At 44.1% G+C, this 19493-nt stretch overlaps 1 protein-coding gene across 1 annotated transcript; it reads left to right on the top strand.

Annotated features, from left to right (window-relative positions):
* Positions 1–5988: 5988 nt before the first annotated feature.
* On the top strand, positions 5989–17748 carry C1RL (complement C1r subcomponent like). The gene is made up of 7 exons (XM_007937203.1): positions 5989–6054; positions 6773–6825; positions 7392–7620; positions 13200–13389; positions 14837–14962; positions 15091–15165; positions 16976–17748. Exons 1-7 carry the CDS (start codon positions 5989–5991, stop codon positions 17746–17748), a joined length of 1512 nt encoding a protein of 503 aa, XP_007935394.1.
* The last annotated feature ends 1745 nt before the right edge of the window (positions 17749–19493 follow it).

The raw sequence follows: 19493 nt of genomic DNA, 5'->3' as shown, positions 1-19493 counted from the left end.
GTCAAGCCTTCAGATGACTACAGTCCCACCAACACCTTGATTGCAGCTTTGTAAGAAACCCTGAGCCAAAACCAGGGTTTTAACTCCTAGATTCCTGACCTTCAGGCACTCTGTACCATAATACATGTTTGTTGTTTCAAACTGCTAAGTGTGGGAGAATTTGTTACACAACAATAGATAACTAGGAGCTCTGGTAGCATAGTGGCTAAGGCACTTGACTGCTAACCAGAAGGCTGGCGGTTCAAATCCACCAGCCACTCCTCGGAAGGAAGGTTGGGCAATCCTACTTCCGTAGTGATACTGCCTCGGAAACCCAAGGAGGGGTCGCTATGAGTCAGGGCCGACTCGACGGCAAATAACAACAACAACAACAATTCTCAACCTTGAATTTCATCACAATGACTTCTTCATACCACCATAGCCTTAATAGTTGCCAAGTTTGCTAAAGGATAGAGGGTGATTTAGGGCAGTGAAAACATCTCCCACAACAAAAGTCATGACTCTACACTCAGGGCTCACAGGCCCATCCATTTGCACTCCAAACCCAGACACCATCTGAGCACTTAGCACTTCGGGGCCATACCTCAGGATCTGCTCCCTTGAAGTCTAAAGAGAGTGAGATCTGAAGAAAAGAAGGCAGGAGTCCCTTTTCCTTCCTCTTTAAGGTCCACCTGCCTGGATATTGCCTGAGAACCCACCTCTTCCCTAGATAATTGTTAATAGAAATGTCCAGTATCTTCAGGCTATTCCTAACACTTTTATAGATGTATTAACTTGCTTCGTGGCCTCAAGAGGACAAATGCATCAGAACACAACTCAATAAGCCTCATTAGACAGAATGCATATCCAGAGGCAGGGGGCATATCTAAACACCAGGTCTTTGCTGGTGGGAAGCTGATCAACAAATTCTGCAGAGGATGGAGCAGGGGGATCCTGGCGACCAGCAGCAGTGGGGGAAGGAGATGTCCAGACACACAAGGCAGGGAAGAGCCACACCCAGAGAGTTGGTATGTCTCATAGGACTAGGAGTCCCTGAGGTTCTCCCCAACCCTCCAGAGCCAGCACAGTGACACTGGAGTTAGTGGTTTCTTTGCTAAAAGGAAGGGCTGGTGAGATAGGGAAATGCAGCAGATGGAAGAAAGCTTTATGCAGAGGGCACCAAGCACAACCCCATCTATTGACGGAAGGAGGGGACACAAGAGGAAGGTGTTAGAATGGCTCTCTGTTCTGCTATGTACTTCCTGAAAGTTTTAGACTGTGGCCATCCCCCAGCCTGCTACATGAGACCTCTACTGTCATCCAGAAGCTGCTGCTCTCCGCCTTTCACCTACAGGTCTCTGATTACCTGATACAGGGCATGGAAGCCCACCCCAGTGTAAGGTGTCTAAAAATGAAATAGGGCAACTGTGGAAAGGGATAGTCCCTGCTCCACACACCCCTACCCCACCCCCAACCTAAGCTTGGGGGTCTCCAGTGGATGTTTGGACTCCAGAAGAAATTAAACACCTCCCTAGATGTTGGAATATGATTTTTAAAAAAGAAAAAAAAACTTCATTGCTATGGAGTCAGTCCTGACTCACAGTGACCCTGACCCCTCTTTGGGTTCCCAAGGCGGTATCACTACAGAAGGAGATTGTCCACTCTTCCTTCTGAGGAATGGTTGGTAGGTTTGAATCGCCAGCCTTCTGGTTAGCAGTCAAATGCCTTAGGCACTACGCCACCAGAGCTCCTGGAATCTGTTAAGGGCTGCGGAAAATTTCCGCACCAGAAAAATCCAGGTGCCCTATGCTGAGCCATTCCCCATGTGTGACAGCAGGTGGCAGCACAAACCAAAAAAACTCAACTGCCATTTCGTCAATTCTGATTCTTAAGAGACCCTATAAGACAGAGTAGAACTGCCCCGTAGGGTTTCCAAGGCTGTAAATCTTTACAGAAGCAGACTGCTACATCTTTTCTCCCATTGAGCCGCTGGTGGGTTCAAACCACAGACCTTTTGTTTAGCAGCCAAGCGCTTTAAGCACTGCTCCACCAGAGGTCCTGCCAGCACCAACAGGAACGTCAAAAAGAAAACCAAACTCCTGAAAGTTGGTTTATGCGTAGTGCCTAAGGCTTTTAACTGCTAAGCAGAAGGTTGGCGATTCAAACCCACCAGCCACTCCGTGGAAGTAAGACTGGGCAATCTACCTCCGTAAAAATTTACCGCCTTGAAAACCAATGGGGGTCGCTATGAGTTGGAATCCACTCGATGGCAGTGAGTTTGGTTTTTGTTTGGTTTTACTTCCTCCCAGCACGCCCTCCACTTTTCCTCCTTCTTTCCCTCTTGTTAAAACTTTGAGGTCTGTCCCCTATCCCTAAAACAAACCAGCCAATCTGTGGCTGTTGAGTCAATTCCAACTCATAGCGACCCCATGTGCGTCAGAGTAGCACTGTGCTAAGGAGCACAGTTTTTAATGGCTGTAATGGGTTTTTAATGGTTGTAATCTTACAGAAGTAGATTGCCAGCCCTTTCTTCCTTAGCACCACTAGAGGAATTTCAATGGCCAACTCCTCCTCAGTTAATGCAAAACAGGTATCAATAGTGCATGGCCTCAGAAGCAGACTTACCAAGTATGAGTGAGAACTGGAGGTGAGGGGAGAGTGGAGACAGTAAGATATCAATTTATATTTAAACAAGTACATTTATTCCTGGTGGTAACTGAAGCCCCTGCCTTTGCTCACCCAGCTCCTCAAGACTGAAAGGATCTGTGTCTGGCCAAAATTTCTATCCTGGGAAAGAAACCTCCTTCTTCGTTAATTATATGGATTAAAGATGCCCTCAGAGCCAGGATCTAGCATCATTTTCTCATGATTTCATCATGATCTCATCCTTCTAACCTTGTCTGGCTTAGAAAAGACCATTTGGTGACAGTTATAATCTAAAATACATTTATTTCTTAGGTGTTACAATGAATCAATAACATTGCAGAAATTTTACTAAATATAGAAACATTTTTTAAATCATCCATAGCTCTACACACTAAGACCATCACAGTTATTTTAGATTCTTCTCACGGATGTTACCTACATTTGTGAACATCATGTACACACAATTTTGTAGCATGTTTCATTTTCTTAGCATCCTAGAATCTCAGTCTCCTTACCTGTGTTTGGGGGCCTAAACATTGAGTAGATATGGCTTTTGTCCTTTAGGGGATCACATTTGGGGAAGGAGAAGGGAGTCAAGATAAAAAGTTGAAGCATTAGAATAAAGTGACCAACTGTCACAGTTTGCCTGGGACTATCCTAGTTTTAATGCTGAAAGTCTTGCATCCCAGGAAACTCCAGTCCAGGACAAATCTGGATTGATATGTCACCCTGTTAGAAACAAGCCTCCCACAAAATTAAACCATTTAGATTTCAGATTTCCATTTTAACATATATATTGGCCTTTTAGCTATACCTCTTTGTCTTTTTTTTTTTTTTTTTTGGAGGATCACCTAACTTCACCTTGTAACACTTTTATTGGGCTTTTGTCTTTTTTTTTTTTTTTTTTTTTTTGAGTATACAGCTGTTTTTAAGCTATATGTACTCTTAAAAATTATTGAGAACTCCAAGGAGTTTTTGTTTATGGGAGTTTGTCTATTAATATTCACGGTATTAGTGTTGTTGTTATGTACGGTCGAGTCAGACCCAACTCATAGCGACCCCTTCTTGGGTTTCCTAGGCAGTATCACTACAGAAGTAGATTGCCCCATCTTCCTTCCGAGAAGTGGCTGGTGGGTTTGAACCGCCAGCCTTCTGGTCAGCAATCAAGTTCCTTAGGCACTATGCTATTAGAGCTCCTCACAGTATTAGAGTTAGAATTAAAAATGAGAAAAAGTTCAGATACGAGATATGCAGGCACATATCCCATTAGTCATCAGAGACGTAGTCTCTGGTAGCATCAGTGTTTACTTGTGAGAAAAGGAGAGTAAAAACAGTAAGTAATCTTAGTATTATAATGGAAATAATTTTTTACCTCACAGACTCCCTGAAAGGATCTCAAGGACCTCCAAGACTTCCCAGGCCACACATTGAGAACCACAGCTCTGTGGAGAACTACTGCCCTAGGAATTTCGGTATCCATCCTGTATTTCAGCCTTCTTAGAGGTAGTATAGTACAAGCCAAACCCATGTTGTCAAATCAATTCATTCCAACTCACGGCGACCCCATGTGTTACAGAAGACTGTTTCATAGGGTTTTCTAATCTTTGCAGAAGCAAATCTCCAGGACTTTCTTCCACAGCACTGCAGGGTGGGTATGCACAGCCAACTTCCAACTTAACAGATAAGCACAAACCATTTGTGCTGTCCAGGGACCTCCACTTCATGTAAAATGAAGGAAACGTGTAACTGCATGAGTCGCTTTAACACCACCTCATCCTTTTTGCCATGGTTTCCATCTACACGTGTTATTAACTCCACAATACAATATGATAACTTTTGCTTTAAACAGTTACATGTATCTTAAGGAAATTAAAAAGCAATAATATATTTTCTGTTTAGCTATAGATTTACATTTCTCTTTATCTCCCCTGGTAGCTCTGCTCTTCCGTCCGCTTTCATGTCCCTTCAGCCTGAAAAACTTCCATTAACACTTCTCATAGGGCAGGTCTGCTGATGACTAATTCTCTTAATGTTCTTTTATCTGGGAATAGCTTTATTTCATCTTCATTCCTGAAGAATACTTTCACAAGAAAAGCAAGTCTGGCTTGAAACTCTTCTTTTTTTCTCCCAGCATTTTAAAGATGCCATTCCAGTGTCTTCTGGCCTGCATTGTTTCTGATGATTAAACAGTGACATGAACTGTTATTCTCTGTATGCTATGTGTCCTTTCTCTCCAGCTGCTTTCAAGATTTTCTCTTTACCTTTGGTTTTTAAAAGTTTGTGATGTGTCATGGTGTGCTTTTTCATATTTTTTATGTTCAATTCCACCTTGGGTTTACTGAGCTTCCAGAATCTGAAAATGTTGGGAATCTAAGTTGGGAAATTTTCAGTCATATTTCATCAAATATTTTTTCCTGCCACGTTCTCTCTATCCTCTTCTCCCGGACTTCAAGAACACATATATTAGAGGTTTTTCTATTGTCCCACAGGTCCCTGAGTTTTATTCTACCTCCCACCCCCAATTGGATAATTTATTTTCATCAATCTTTAAGTTCACTGGCTCTTTATTCTGCCTTCTCTACTGTTCTATTACACCCATCCAGAGAGTTTATTATTATTATTATTTCATGTATTGTATGTTTCAGGAGCTCTAGTGGCATAATGCCTAAGGCACTTGACTGCTAACCAGAAGGCTGGCGGTTCAAACCCACCAGCCACTCCTCAGAAGGAATGTTGGGCAATCCTACTTCCGTAGTGATACTGCCTCGGAAACCCAAGGAGGGGTCGCTATGAGTCGGGGCCGACTCGACGGCACATAACAGCAACAACAGCAACTAAGGGCTCCAAAGAATCTCTTGAAAGAGGTGGACTAAGGAGCCCTGGAGTGGGTGAGAAGCCATTCTAGGCACATGGCCACCTCTGTGGTCATCAAAATAGAGAAATAAAGGGTGAGTAGAACTATTTGAGGAGCTCTGGTGGCATAGTGCCTAAGGCATTTGACTGCTAACCAGAAGGCTGGCAGTTCAAACCCACCAGTCCTCCTCAGAAGGAAGACTGGACAATCTACTTCCGTAGAGATACCGCCTCGGAGTTATGACTTCTGAGCCCCAGAGGTGTGCAGGCTTTCTAGAGGGGGCTAGAGTCTACCCAGGATGTGACCTTGCGACTGCCTATGATGCAGAATTCACCCTACACCTACCTGCCCCTCACTCCTCCCCTCTCCTTGCAGATCACAGCCAGTGGGACTGCTCCAACTGGTTCTATGGGCAGCAGGGATCCCCACTGGGTAGCTCCCTCACCCCCTACCCCATCAGAGGGAGTTTTTGTCCTCAGGAAGAAGTTTGCAACTGACCTTCTGCATAGATGCCTCCTCAGAAGACAGGACCACCCCCCTCCACAAGGGGTTACTGGCCCTCTACCAACCCATGGGTGAGTGTCCCTCTTGAAGGTGCAGGGAAGGCAATCTCTTCCCTCAGCCACACCCCCTGCCCCAGGTAACTGAGTAAAGGAGCTAGAGTGACAACTGAGGCTGGGGACTAAGGGCCCTCTGGGCCTGACCCCGGCTCTGCCCAGCCCTGACCCTGCTGGATGAACAACCCCCAGGAGCCATGGGCAGGATTCAAAAGACTATGTACGTGAATGCCCTCCACCCTGCTCGGTGAGGAGAAAGAGGGAAGAAGGAGCTCCAGTTCATGGGTCACAAACTCCAAATTTTACAGAGAAAAAATTTTCTACAAGATGCAGGCAGGTGACATAAATAAATGGAGAGGGTGGGGTGGAGAGGTATGGCCCCATTAAAGGGGCAGCCATCATTCATGAGGAACTATCCTGCTATATGAAGTTCATGCACATGATAAAAATTATTTAAAGGTATGAAAAGGTCAAGAGGCAGTGTCCTATCACCCCTGATCTCAGAGAACCTGGATGATTTTGGAAATGTTGTTCCTCTGAATTGTAGTGGATAAGCTATTCTTGAGTTAGACAGCAGGTGGCACCCAAACCAGAGAGTTAGAAAAAGGGAACTCGGTTACTTAACTCATTTCCAGTAACTTCTCCCTCCTCCCCCACAGGGCCTTCTCCAGCCCCACCTCCTGTGCCCTGGCTGGGGCCAAGTCCTCTCACAGGTCACAGATCCCCCATCCCATAGTGGGGAAACTATCTCTGGAAGAACCCCCACCCCACAAGCTGCCCAGGCAAGATGTGAGTGTGCTTTGTGGAGAGGCCTGAGGGAGGAGGAAGAAAAGGGTAGGAACAGAGGAGGGTGGGAGGAACACATACACACACACACACACACACACACACACACACACTTTTTGAAGCTTGCTGTAGAGTACAGCAGCCTTCCCTGGGGTGGTCAGGAGGAGGAGCAAAACTCGGAGCCAGGAAACTAATATATTAAATGGTCCTCACTTTTACCATGATTGCTCCCTCAGATCCCAGGGTAGGGGTGGGATTTGCTGAAGCAGAGAGCAGCCCACTACTCTGGGTGAGACCCACCACAGAGATGAACAACAATAAGGTCTTCAGAGGGTGGAAAATTGGCAGACCTAGAGTTCAGGCTGAGTAGGAGGCTGAAATATTAGGATAAGAGAAAGGCAATAAAGGCCTAGAGGGAGGAGGTTCCCAGGCCTTAAGAGCTGAGACCACAGCTGGTGACCCTGCCTTTGCCAGGGTTCAATCCCTTAGCATCACCTGTCCGACTCCTGGTATGTCACAGGCTCCAGACTGTAATCATGTGGCTTCATTCTGCCCTCACCCGCTCATAGGTGGTGGCTGCTCCTCTGCGGAATCCTCCAGACTTGCCCCACACAGGGCTCTGTCCTCTTGGCCCAACGGCTACCCCAGAAGCTGACATCCCCTGGGTACCCGAAGCCATATCTCAAAGGCCAAGTGAGCACCACTGACATCGAGGCTCCAGAGGGCTTTGTTGTGAGGCTCATCTTCCAGGATTTCGACCTGGAGCCATCCCAGGACTGTGAACAAGACTCTGTCACAGTGAGCTGGAGGGGGGGCCCTGGAGGGATGCTGAGAAGGGAGCCCCTGGGTCTGGAGCCTCCCAGGGGTGGTGGTAGGTGGTTTTGCCCAGACCACAAGGGAGGAAGCAAAGAAAGTAGAGGAAGTGCCCAAGTCAAGGGCGCTGGGTCCAACGCACAACCTTCCACCATCGTCTCTGTGGTAGCCAACATCTAGACACACCATGGAGCAAAGGAGAGAAAGGCAGGACAATCCCTGCCTTCTGAACTTACAAAGGGACACACAAACATTCCAAATGCATAGAGTGAAAGGGCAGAAACTCAACATCAGTTATTAAAAGTGTATCATCAAATATTTGTTGAGTGCCTGCTCTATCGGGTTAGGAAGCCAGGCACAGAAAGATTAGGTAACCATTCAAGTTTCCTCACAGGAGCTCTTATAATATAAGACTTCTCATGAAAGGGCATTATTCAGAATAAGGATATTTTAAAGCAATAGTCTTCCAGCCTTCCCTGCCTACACCTGATTGCTACTCCCAAGGGGCAGTCAGTTATAATTCATGTAGCTATTTCAACTAGTACTTTACCTTTATATATATAAATAACATACTTATTATTAGTCTTTATTTTTCATTTTCAGATATTATCTACTAATTTCCAACTATAGAAGATGACTAGTTTTAGCTCTCTGATCTAAGGACCATATTTCCTCTCCTCCATCTACCCAATTCATTTCTATCAGAATGTTGGTTAAATCTACATTCGTTGTTTACATTATTATGACCGTAAAACAGTCACAACAAATATTGCATACAGTGTGCGATCATTATTTATCTTTTCTTCTTCAATTTTTTATTTTCCCAGGAGTCAATAATTATACAGAGTTCTTTGGGGGTTTTTTGGTTTTGGTTTTGGTTTGACTTTTAGTTTGCTTAGTTTTCCCTGTAACTAATTAATCTCCCCAAGCCCTTAGTCTGGAGTATAACTCTCCTGCCAACATATTCGAGTTCAAATCTGAATCTATCAGTCCTTCAGTGACTGAATCTATCAGTCCTTTAGTGAAATCCCATCTGAAGATCTCAGATTCCCTTCTTCAGCCTGAGTTCTTTACTCCCTAAGCCTTCACACACCCTGGGAGTTCCTTTCTGCCTCATTCTGGAGGTTACCTTTACCCATCATGGGTTGGACCTGAATCCTAAATTTATCTTCCCTGGTTTACTCTCAAATTTTGGAGTCCCTGGATGGTGCAGTTAACTGTGCTGCTAAAAGGTTGGAAATTCAAGTCCACAGAGGTGCCTTGGAAGAAAGGCGTGGCAATCTACTTTCAAAAAATCAGACATTGAAAACCTAGGAAAGGATGTCTGCCTTGCATTATGCTCTCTTAGGGTCTATATACTCGAAAATTAGCTAGGAAACGGGGGCAGTGAGTTTATGTTGACAGGAGAGGAACAACTTAGAAAAGGAAGGTGAGAATGGTTGCACAGCTCAAAGGATGTAATCAGGGCCACTGAATTGTACACGGAGAAGCTGTTGAATTGCTGTAGGTTCTGCTGTGTATATTCTCAACAACAAAAGTAAAATAAATTATAAAAATGAACAAAGAAAAGAAAAAACAACAACCAAAAAGAAAGCCCTGTGATTCCCAGTTCCACTCTGACACACATGGGGCCACTGTGAGTCAGAATAGATGCAGTGACAACTGTTTGTTTTGTTTTTGTTTTTGATGAGCACATTCTCCAATAGCTTCCTCAGGAAGAGTATTAAAAAAAAAAAAAAAACCTCACTGTCATCAAGTAGATCCTGACTCATAGTGACTCCCATTGGATTTCCAAGACTGTAAATCTTTACAGAAGCAGGCTGCCTCATCTTTATTTCGCTGACCAGCTGGTAGGTTCGAACCACCAACCTTTTGGTTAGCAGCCAAAGGCCTTAACCACTACACCACCAGAGCTCCTTCAGAAAGAGTATATGGGAGGTAAATATCTTAAATATCCTTACGTGTCTTAATTCTACCCTTCTAGTTGGTGGATAGTTTGTCTAAATACAGCATTCTAGATTGGAAGTATATTCTCTTAGAATTTTGATGATATTGTCTTCTAGTTCTAATATTCAGAATTCTGACTATTAGTTTTTCCTCTCTAGAAACGTTTGGAATCATTTCTTTATTCCCAGTATTCTGAATTTCATTATAATGTGTCTTGATCCAGGTTATTTTTCACTAATTGTTCAGGGCTCTTGTAATCTAGAGCTTTTAATCTTTCAGTTCTGGAAAATTTCTAATTTTTTTAGTCATTTCCAGACTAAAATCTGTATTTTAGTGTATCCTGGATTGATTCTCTAGTTACCTGTCCCGTCTTATTTTCCATCTCCTGGTTTTTTTGTTCCACTTTCTGGGAGATTTCCTCATCTTTAAATCCCAGCCTTTCAATGAATGTTTTATGTTTGCTAACAAATATATTTTTCTATTTCTAAGGGTTCATTCTTATTTTCTAAATGTGCCCTTTTAAGGACTATTCTTCTTGTTTCACACATGTGTATCTTCTCTTTTCCTCTTTGGATATTAATTATACTTAGGAATGTTTTTCAGTGTTTTTTCTGTTCCTTGTATGATCTCTACTTCTTCCGAGTTCCTTTTCCCTTTTTGCTTATTTTTGTGAAACAAGTTGTGGTATTCAGTTTGTGTGTCAACTTGGCTGGGCCTGGTTGAGTGGCTGGGCAGCTGGATGTAGTATTCCCCATGATGAGACTGGTAATCAACTCCATGGTGGAATCTACTGTGAGCAGCTGACTAGCTGCCTTAGGGAATGTGGTCTGCTTCCTGTATATAAGGAAAAGCCTTGGGGAATGGTCTCTAGTTTATAGCATGCTTGGACCCTTCATATAGCTGTGTCGTTGTTCAGCAGCCTGCCATATCCTGCTGACCTTGGGACTTATGATGGACCTAAATTAATGGCCTGCCATCTGGTTTGGTAACATCGGGACTGTGCCTTTTTACTTGTCAACCTTGGCCTTCTCAGCCTCAGCAGCCAGCAGCTGTCTGAGTAAAGAAATGCCTCTAGCTCCAGTGGGCCAGGAGCAAGAGGCAGAGCTGGACCCAGGTTGAGGGGCTTTCACCCAGCTCCTAGAGTCTGGCACTTTGAACTTGGACTTAAAGCCTCCAAACTGTAGGAGAATAAACTCTTGTTTATTAAGGCCATCCTATTTGTGGTATATTCCTGTCAGAGTAGCACTAGGTAACCACAACACAAATCTCTGCTTTTCATGTTAGACACTTTCCTGCAATGTCTGATAATCCTTGGCTGTCTACTCATATTTAAGAGTGAAACACTGAAAAGCTGACTAGAAGCTCTTTGAAGCAGTGATATTGCTAGGGTTGGTGTCACCCTCTCCTCATGGACCTCTTCCCGTAGCAGACCATACAGAATCCTTAGTAATGTTATTATCAATTTCAATCACAGAATAATATGTGATAGATATCATTATAAATTGCTTAAATCTAATCTTTCTTAGATTATATGAATACTAACAACAAAATTGTTTGGTAAAATCTTCCTACACTAAATTACAACATTATTTGTAACTGAGCCAAAGCCTTTTTTTATTTTTATTTTTATTTTCCTTTAATTACTACTTAATTCTGAAAATAATTATTGATAAAGGTTCACAACTCTAATTACCACAATATTGTGCCTGGAACACTAGAAAATTGACAAAGTCAGTGACTATAAAAACACCAGCACCAAAGAAAACAACAGCACATGTCTGTAGTGCATATGGATGAAAACATACGATCCAAAGCATCATTGTAGTTGGATAATAATGACAGCTCTACCCAGAGTGAACTAGAAGGTTCAAAAAGTAAATTAGTATAGAGCTTTAGCCTTGTAGGTATAATGATATATGTAAGCTGGGCTTACAAAAAATGTTTTTGTGGTTATAACTAACTATATTTAGTTAAATATAGGATATTTTCATTTAAAAATAATAAATTTCTGCTGAAATATTACAGAAAAATTTTATAGACAGGCATTCTTGTGTCACTCCTTTTGACAGTGCCACCTGATGCTGTCTGCAGCCTCTCTACCCCCCTAATGACATCACTGTTGTGAGTGGAGCTGAAATGTGTCAGATGATAGGCTTGAAAATAGGGCTATCAACAAAGTGACGTAGATGTGCTACTAGAGACCTCCCAAATGTCAGTATGTAGAAGTATTTTCTTTGGGGGCATCTGGTTTCCACAAAGAGGAAACCTCCAGTCTCCTGCTCAGGGTTGCCACTCTGATAGACAAGCAGAGAAAAGGGCTGGAGATTGGGGGAGTGGGAGAAAGGGTTGCAACTCCCTGCTTGGTATGTAGACTGTCCCTCTGCTTTCAGCACTGGCCTTCACTCCCTCTTCCAAGTGTGCCTGTGACCCCAAGTCCAGGATTCCTGGTTCAAGCTCAGGTCTTCTGCTTAGAGTGGGGCAGAGGACGTTGCCTGAATGCACAGGGTGGGCTTGTCTTATTTGGGGAGAATAAGGAATGAAGAGGAGCTCTGGTAGCATAGTGCCTAAGGCACTTGACTGCTCACCAGAAGGCTGGCAGTTCAAACCCACCAGCCACTACTTCCGTAGTGATACTGCCTCAGAAACCCAAGGAGGGGTCGCTATGAGTCGGGGCTGACTCGATGGCAAACAACAACAACAACAACAAGGAATGAAGAGCCAGGAAGAACACAGGATATATGGATTAATATCAGAGTCACAAATAAATGAGCTGAGCAGTGAACTGTGTGTCTGAAATAGAGATTAATCATGAAGCATGGACCAGGGAACTCCTTCCAAGTTACCCTTCCTTGAGGGCTCAGAACCACAAGAAAGAATTTAAACAGGGCCAGGCAGTCAGAAGGAGATTGAGACAGAGAGCTTTCAAAACTTACCAAGTTAAGCAATTGCCAGTGTGCCATACTGTGTACATTTTGATTCCTGCACATTGTGAGGACTTCATTTACAGTTCACGAGATAAGAGGGGAACACGCCAAAAGAAGGAAAATAAGAAAGGTCAGGAACCCTGGGGGTGCAGGCTTTTCAAGAGAGTCTCCTTGCTTCACAGATGTCGGCCACAGAAAGTTACTTTGAGAAGTGAAAGGTGATGGTGGTGGGGGGAGAGGTGAGAGGGGGGAGCCAGATAGGAGGGAGGTATGTCTGTACATTAATTGATTCAAAACTGTGGTTCCATAGGCTCCATGTTGAGCATCAGGGGCTCAGTCATCAGCTAAAGAGACATAGTCCCTGCCTTCTTAAAACTTACTGTTCAGTAGGCTACTGGAGGAACCCTAGGATTCACGAGGAGCTTCTTGAAAGAAGGCAAACATGGTGGGCCTTATGAGATTAATTGTGATAGGCTAAAGAGACACGCTAGGAGTGAGCTATCTGGAAGAATCTTGAGAGTCAATAATGGAACAGGAACTATAAAGCCACAGGGTATGGCTTCTGAGCCCCAGAAGTGTGAGGACCCTCTAGAGGGAACTGGAGTCCACACCTAAGACGTGACCCTGTGACTTCTCGTGATGCAGAACTCAGCCCACACCTGCCTGCCCCTCATTCCACCCCTCCACTTTCAGGTTACAGGCAGTGGGACGCCTCCAAACCGGTTCTGTGGGCAGCAGGGCGCCCTGCTGGGCAGCCCTCCTGGTCAGAGGGAGTTTGTGTCCTCAGGAAGAAGTTTGCAGCTGACCTTCCGCACAGATGCCTCCTCAGAGGACAGGATTCCCCACCTCCACAAGGGCTTCCTGGCCTTCTACCAAGCCATGGGTGAGTGTCCCTCCTGGAGGTGCAGGGAGGACAACCTCTTCCCTCCGCCATGGCCCCTACCCTAACTGTGTAAGGAAGCTTGATGGATGACTGAAGCTGGGAGCTCAGTGATCCCTCTGCTGGACCGCATCCCGGCCCAGCTCTTACCCTGCTGAACAAGGAGCCCCATTTTAAAGGGGCAGCTGCTGCTCAGCTCTAGCAAGTTGATCCCAAACGCCCCAGATACGTCCAGTGTGTACAGATCATCTCATTTTCCAAGAAAAGCCAAAAATCCAGATTTATAAAAGAAATTCTAGATTCTCAAGTGGTGACTCAGATTTTTTTTAAGATAATACATGTACATGATTTAAAATTTTTAAATAAAGACAATATAATAAAAAATAACAGTAAGTCTTTCTCTGATCTCTCACATATAGTCCCCCTGTTACTCTGTCCAAAAATAACCCCATTCTCTATTTCCTGAATATTCTTCCAAAGACATTTTGTGTCATTCAAATATAAATATTGTGTGTGTGTGTTGAGTACTATACACAATATTCTCAACTTGCCATTTTTCACTCAGTGATATATCTTAGAGATCACTCCATATAAATATGGTTAGCATTACCTCATCCTTTTTTAATGACTGTATAATATTCTTTCAATTAACCTGTTATAATGTATTATAATGTATTTAAGAGGAGCTCTAGTTAAGGCTGGCAGTTTAAACCCACCAGCCACTCCTCGGAAGGAAGGTTCGGCAATCTACTTCCATAGTGATATCGTTTCAGAGGGGTCGCTGTGAGTCAGGTCCGACTCCACAGATGCATAAACAACATCAACAACAATGTATTTAATTAGTCACCCACTGGTAGATATTTGTTGCCACAAACAGTGTTGCTGTGGATATCTTTATATATACATCTTTGAGCACATATGTAAGAATAACTTTAGGGTAAATTCTTAGAAATGGAAATACTAGGTTAAAAAAAAAAATGTTAACTTTTTAAATTTTGATATTGCTAAATTATCCTCCAAAGAAGATTTTCATCCCTACTAACCTTGTATGAGCTCTGGTAGCATAGTGCCTGAGGCACTTGACTGCTAACCAGAAGGCTGGCGGTTCAAACCCACCAGCCACTCCTCGGAAGGAAGGTTGGGCAATCTACTTTCGTAGTGATACTGCCTTGGCAACCCAAGGAGGGGTCACTATGAGTCGGGTCTGACTCGACGGCACATAACAACAACAACAACCTTGTATGAAGGTACCTGTTTCCTCATATCCTATTTATCTGTTAATTTCTAGTTTTTTGAGCCTTGACAATCTGACCAATGAAAAACAATTAAAATGTTTTTTAAGAAAACACTGTTACAGGCCAAGCTAATTATGGTTGTGGGCCAGAATCAGCCCCTGAGTTACCAGTTTGCAACTCTGTCCTAGGTCCTAATGACTACTGTTTTCCTATAGTTGTGGATGATAGTCGGCCCATCAGCCAGGCCAATGGGAGCTCCACGGCCATCAGCACACCTGGAGACAACTCCTCCAAGACCCAGAGCCATTGCCAAGAGCTATATTATCAGGCAGTGCCAGCAGGTGAGTCCCCACCCACTGAGGTACCCGCTCCCATGTGTCACACACCAAAAGTCCTTAGGTCCTGTGGAAACCTAACATTTCCCAACTCGGAACCTTTCTGTTTTGCCTCTCCTCATTTCACTGCTCAGGGACACTCACCTGCACAATCCAGGGCACCTGGGAGGACAGACAGAACAGGGAGGAGGCTTCTCAGTGTGTGCCTGGTGAGTAGTGGCCTACTGAACGCTGTCCTTACGGCCATTTCCCAAACAAGCCTTGGCTGTAGCTGACACCTGTGGGAATGGGGCAGGAAACAAGCAAATGGGGTTAGAGGAAAGCCTTGGGATAGAAAGTTGAGATATAGGCAAACAGTAAGAAAGAAAAGAGCAATCAAGAAGGCCCCAAAGAGAGTCAAACAGCTTTTTTCTTATTTTTGAAAGGTCAAGAGACATCTGAAAAAGTTAAAGGATGAAGTTAATTAGATGCAAAAGTGGAGGAAGGACAGAAGAGTTAAAATGAGAGAAAAGTCTTTTTGTATGGTCTGCTTTAAAGTTATATAGACAGGCTTTCTGCTCCCAAAATATCTCCCTACCTAGATGCCACAATGCCAGAAAGTTCCTTTAAGAAATTATTTTTAAAAATTGATAAAATGCATATAACAAAATCCATCATTTTAACTATTTCAAAGTATACATTTAGTGTTTTTAGGGTATTCACAGTGTTGTGCAACTATCACCACTATCTAATTCCAGAACATTTCCATCACCCCAAAAAGAGATCCTATACTTCCAATTTCCCCCTCCTCCATACCCTGGCAACCTGTCTCTATGGATTTGCCTATTCTAGACATTTCATATAAATAGAATCATGCAATATTTGTCTGTTTTTGACTGGCTTCTTTTACTTAGCACAATGTTTTCAGGGTTCATCTATATTGTGGTATGTATCAGTACTTCATTCTTTTTTATGGCTGAATAATATTCCATTGGACCGATCTATCACATTTTGTTTATCCATTGATCAGTTGATGGACATTTGGTTGTTTCCACTTTTTAGCCATTATGAATAATGATGCTTTAAACATTTTCTTATATACCTAGGAAGGTCCTTATGGGGTGCAAACAGTTTATATTCAACTACTAACCAAAAGGTTGGCAGTTCTAATCCACCCAGGAGCAGCTCAGAACAAAGACCTGATGATCTGCTTCCAAAAGCTCACAACTATTGAAAATCCTATGGAGAATAGTTCTACTCTGACGAACATGGGTCACAATGAGTCAAACCCACCCAACAGCAAAAGGTTTGGGTTTTTTATATACCTAGGAGTGGAGTTGTTGGGTTTACGGTAACTCTTAAGTTTGACTTCTTGAAAAACTGCCAAATTGTTTTCCAAAGTACCTGCATCAATCATTTTACGTTCCCACCAGCGATGCGTGAGGTTCAAGTTCACCATTTTTGAAATCTGTCTTTTAAGTATTGCCTTCCTAACGCAACCTGAACAAATTTCTCAGACTTTACTCCTGATCCACAGAAAGCTCTAGCAGCAGCCTGCAGGCTTGTAGTGCTATGGCAGTGGGTCGGAAGGTGGGTGGTTGTGGAAGATGTTGCAAATGAGGAAATGGCACAGAAAACGGAGACAAGAGGCACTGGAGACAAACACTACCTGGTGCTTGATTTTGCCCAGGGATGATCCCACCTAGTGTCTAAAGATGAGTGAAGAGGCAGGAGGGGGAACCCAGCAGAGCCAGCCCTGAACATGTCTCCATCTGTGCTGTCCACCCCTCAGTTCACTGTCCTGAGTCCTATACAGAACATGTACCCAGTACCATCTGACTTGATTTGCTGCTCATGCCTCCATTTGGCCCACACCTGTGAATCTACATCAGGATGTAGGATCCTTCTGATCAGTGCAGAGCCATACCTGGGACCTTCCTCATAACAACCTACCCAGATAGCACTTCACAGAAAGAGGTCTTTAATAAATGCATCTTAATGCAGCCACTGACTTTTCACCTTTGCCCCACTTCTCTCTAGTGTGTGGACGGCCAGTCATTCCCATCACCGAGAACCAAGAGGCCTTTGGTTCTTCCAGAGCTCAGTTGGGCAACTTCCCCTGGCAAGCCTTCACCAGTATCTATGGCCGGGGAGGTGGGGCACTGCTGGGTGACAGATGGGTCCTCACCGCTGCCCATACCATCTATCCCAAAGACAGCATCTTCCCCCAGAAGAACCGGAGTGTGAATGTGTTTCTGGGCCACACAAACATAGATGAGATGCTGAAACTGGGAAACCACCATGTCCGCCGCGTTATCGTACACCCAGACTACCGTCAGAATGAGTCCCACAACTTCAATGGAGACATAGCTCTCCTGGAACTCCAGCACAGGGTCTCTCTGGGCCCCCACCTCCTCCCAGTCTGTCTGCCCAACAATGAGACTCTCTACCTCAGTGGACTTTGGGGCTATGTCAGTGGGTTTGGCATGAAGATGGGCTGGTTAACTACTGAGTTGAAATACTCAAGGCTGCCTATATCCAAAAGGGAAGACTGTGAGGCCTGGCTCCGAGAGAGGCAGCGGACTGAGGTGTTTTCTGACAATATGTTCTGTGTAGGGGATAAGATGCAACAGCAGAGTGTATGCCAGGGGGACAGTGGTAGCATCTATGTGGTGTGGGATGATTGTGCCCATCAATGGGTGGCTACAGGCATTGTATCCTGGGGCATCGGGTGTGACAAGGGGTATGGTTTCTACACGAAAGTGCTCAACTATGTGGACTGGATTAAGAGAGTGATGGAGGGGAATGACTGACCCTGAGGTGCCTCAATAGTGACGACCAGTGATCAGCACTATGGAAGCCCTGTAAAGAGAGGGTTGGGAATGGTGATTGTACCCTGCAGGAGTGGAAGAAGTAAAGGTTCCTATTCAAGTTACTGATGCAGCTTTCCACTGTGAGAGCAATTCACTCCTTCTATCAGTCCCACACCATCCAAGAGAGGAGTGGCCCTCCACGGCCCCCTTCTCACCTTCTGGCCTCCTGCACATTTGCACTACCCCAGGGAAACTCTGTACATCTTGACAAGTTTCACTGTTAATGTCTTTTGAACCTTTCCCACTTCATCTCCTGTTTATGCAGCTTCTTCTATACTCATTTATCAATGGGTCACTCACTTGTGCAAAAAGTCACCTTCTCACCTTAAAACTTGTGATGACCCCATGTATGTCACAGCCCTAGGGGATGGCCTCAGGCCTCAGGCAGTCATCTGCCATATGGCACTTGACAGCTAATCAGAAGGCTGACGGTTCAAACCCACCAGCCACTCCTCAGAAGGAAGGTTGGGCAATCTACTTCCGTAGTGATACCACCTCGGAAACCCGAGGAGGGGTCGCTATGAGTCATGGCCGACTCGATGGCACATAACAACAACAACAGCAACAGAGTTTTCAATGTCTGAGTCCCCACCCCACCCCAGAAGATCACTAGGCTTTTCTTCCAAGATGCTTCTGGGTGAACTCAAACTTCCAGCCTTTCAGTTAGCAGCTGAGAGCATTCACTGTTTGCATCTATGTAAGAGTCACCTTCTCACCCTTCCTTCAAGTGGAATGTGGAGAAATTGCATTTCATTTCTGAAATATTCCAAAGCCGCTTTAGTCGACTTTCAAATATTCAAGCTATTGGCTTTATCGCTTACCACATCTTCTAGATGCAAGTATAGTAATAACTCCTGTTTTTATTTTTTCCACATCCTCTATATGCCACTCGGAAGGAAGGTTGGGCAATCCTACTTCCGTAGTGATACTGCCTCGGAAACCCAAGGAGGGGTTGCTATGAGTAGGGGGCCGACTCAACGGCACATAACAACAACAACAACTATATGCCAGGTGCTTCATATATGTTATTTCATTTCGTCCTCACACCAAGCTTGCAAAGGATATGTTACCCACATTTTGCAAATTAAAGAAATTAAAGCTCAGGTAGACAAAGTGACTTGCCCAAGTCCCACAGTTAGTTTGTGCCTGCAAAAGCCATGTTCTTTCTTGTATGCCATGATACTTCTCAGTTGTCCTCAGGACTTACTCTGTCTCCCACTTCCCCACTTCCTCTTCCAATCCCCACATCCTTACAGTCTCCCTCCATGGAATTCCTGCTTCAGTGAAGACAGCAACACCTGTCTCACTCTTTCCTATCAGCCTGTGACAGGAAAACAGCCTGTTTTGTATGTACATCTAGCTGAGCCCAGCACTGGGCAGGGTATTCCCGCAGACACTCTAGTGCTCCTGGACCCACTAGTCTGTGCCCTGACAGTGAACCCCTTGGCTATGTCATCAAGGTGCACTGCTCCACCTGAGGAGAACAACTGTTTAATTTTTGGTGAAGATTTGAAGTGGTTTACAGAAAAAAATTTACACATAAAATACAATCATTCAGTGGAAATAGAAAATGAATATCATAAAAAGATAGGAGAGCAGATTTTGTTAGCCATGAGCATCAAGTTAGCTACTTTGATTATTATCTTCAAAAAATAGCAGAATTCAAAATTGTGCATACATGTGAT

The sequence above is a fragment of the Orycteropus afer genome, unplaced genomic scaffold, assembly GCF_000298275.1.
Source record: "Orycteropus afer afer isolate SDZICR_OR568_19922 unplaced genomic scaffold, OryAfe1.0 scaffold00040, whole genome shotgun sequence".
NCBI classification, from domain to species: domain Eukaryota; kingdom Metazoa; phylum Chordata; class Mammalia; order Tubulidentata; family Orycteropodidae; genus Orycteropus; species Orycteropus afer.
Note: the sequence above shows the minus strand (reverse complement) of the source record. Positions and strands in the feature narration are given on the sequence as shown.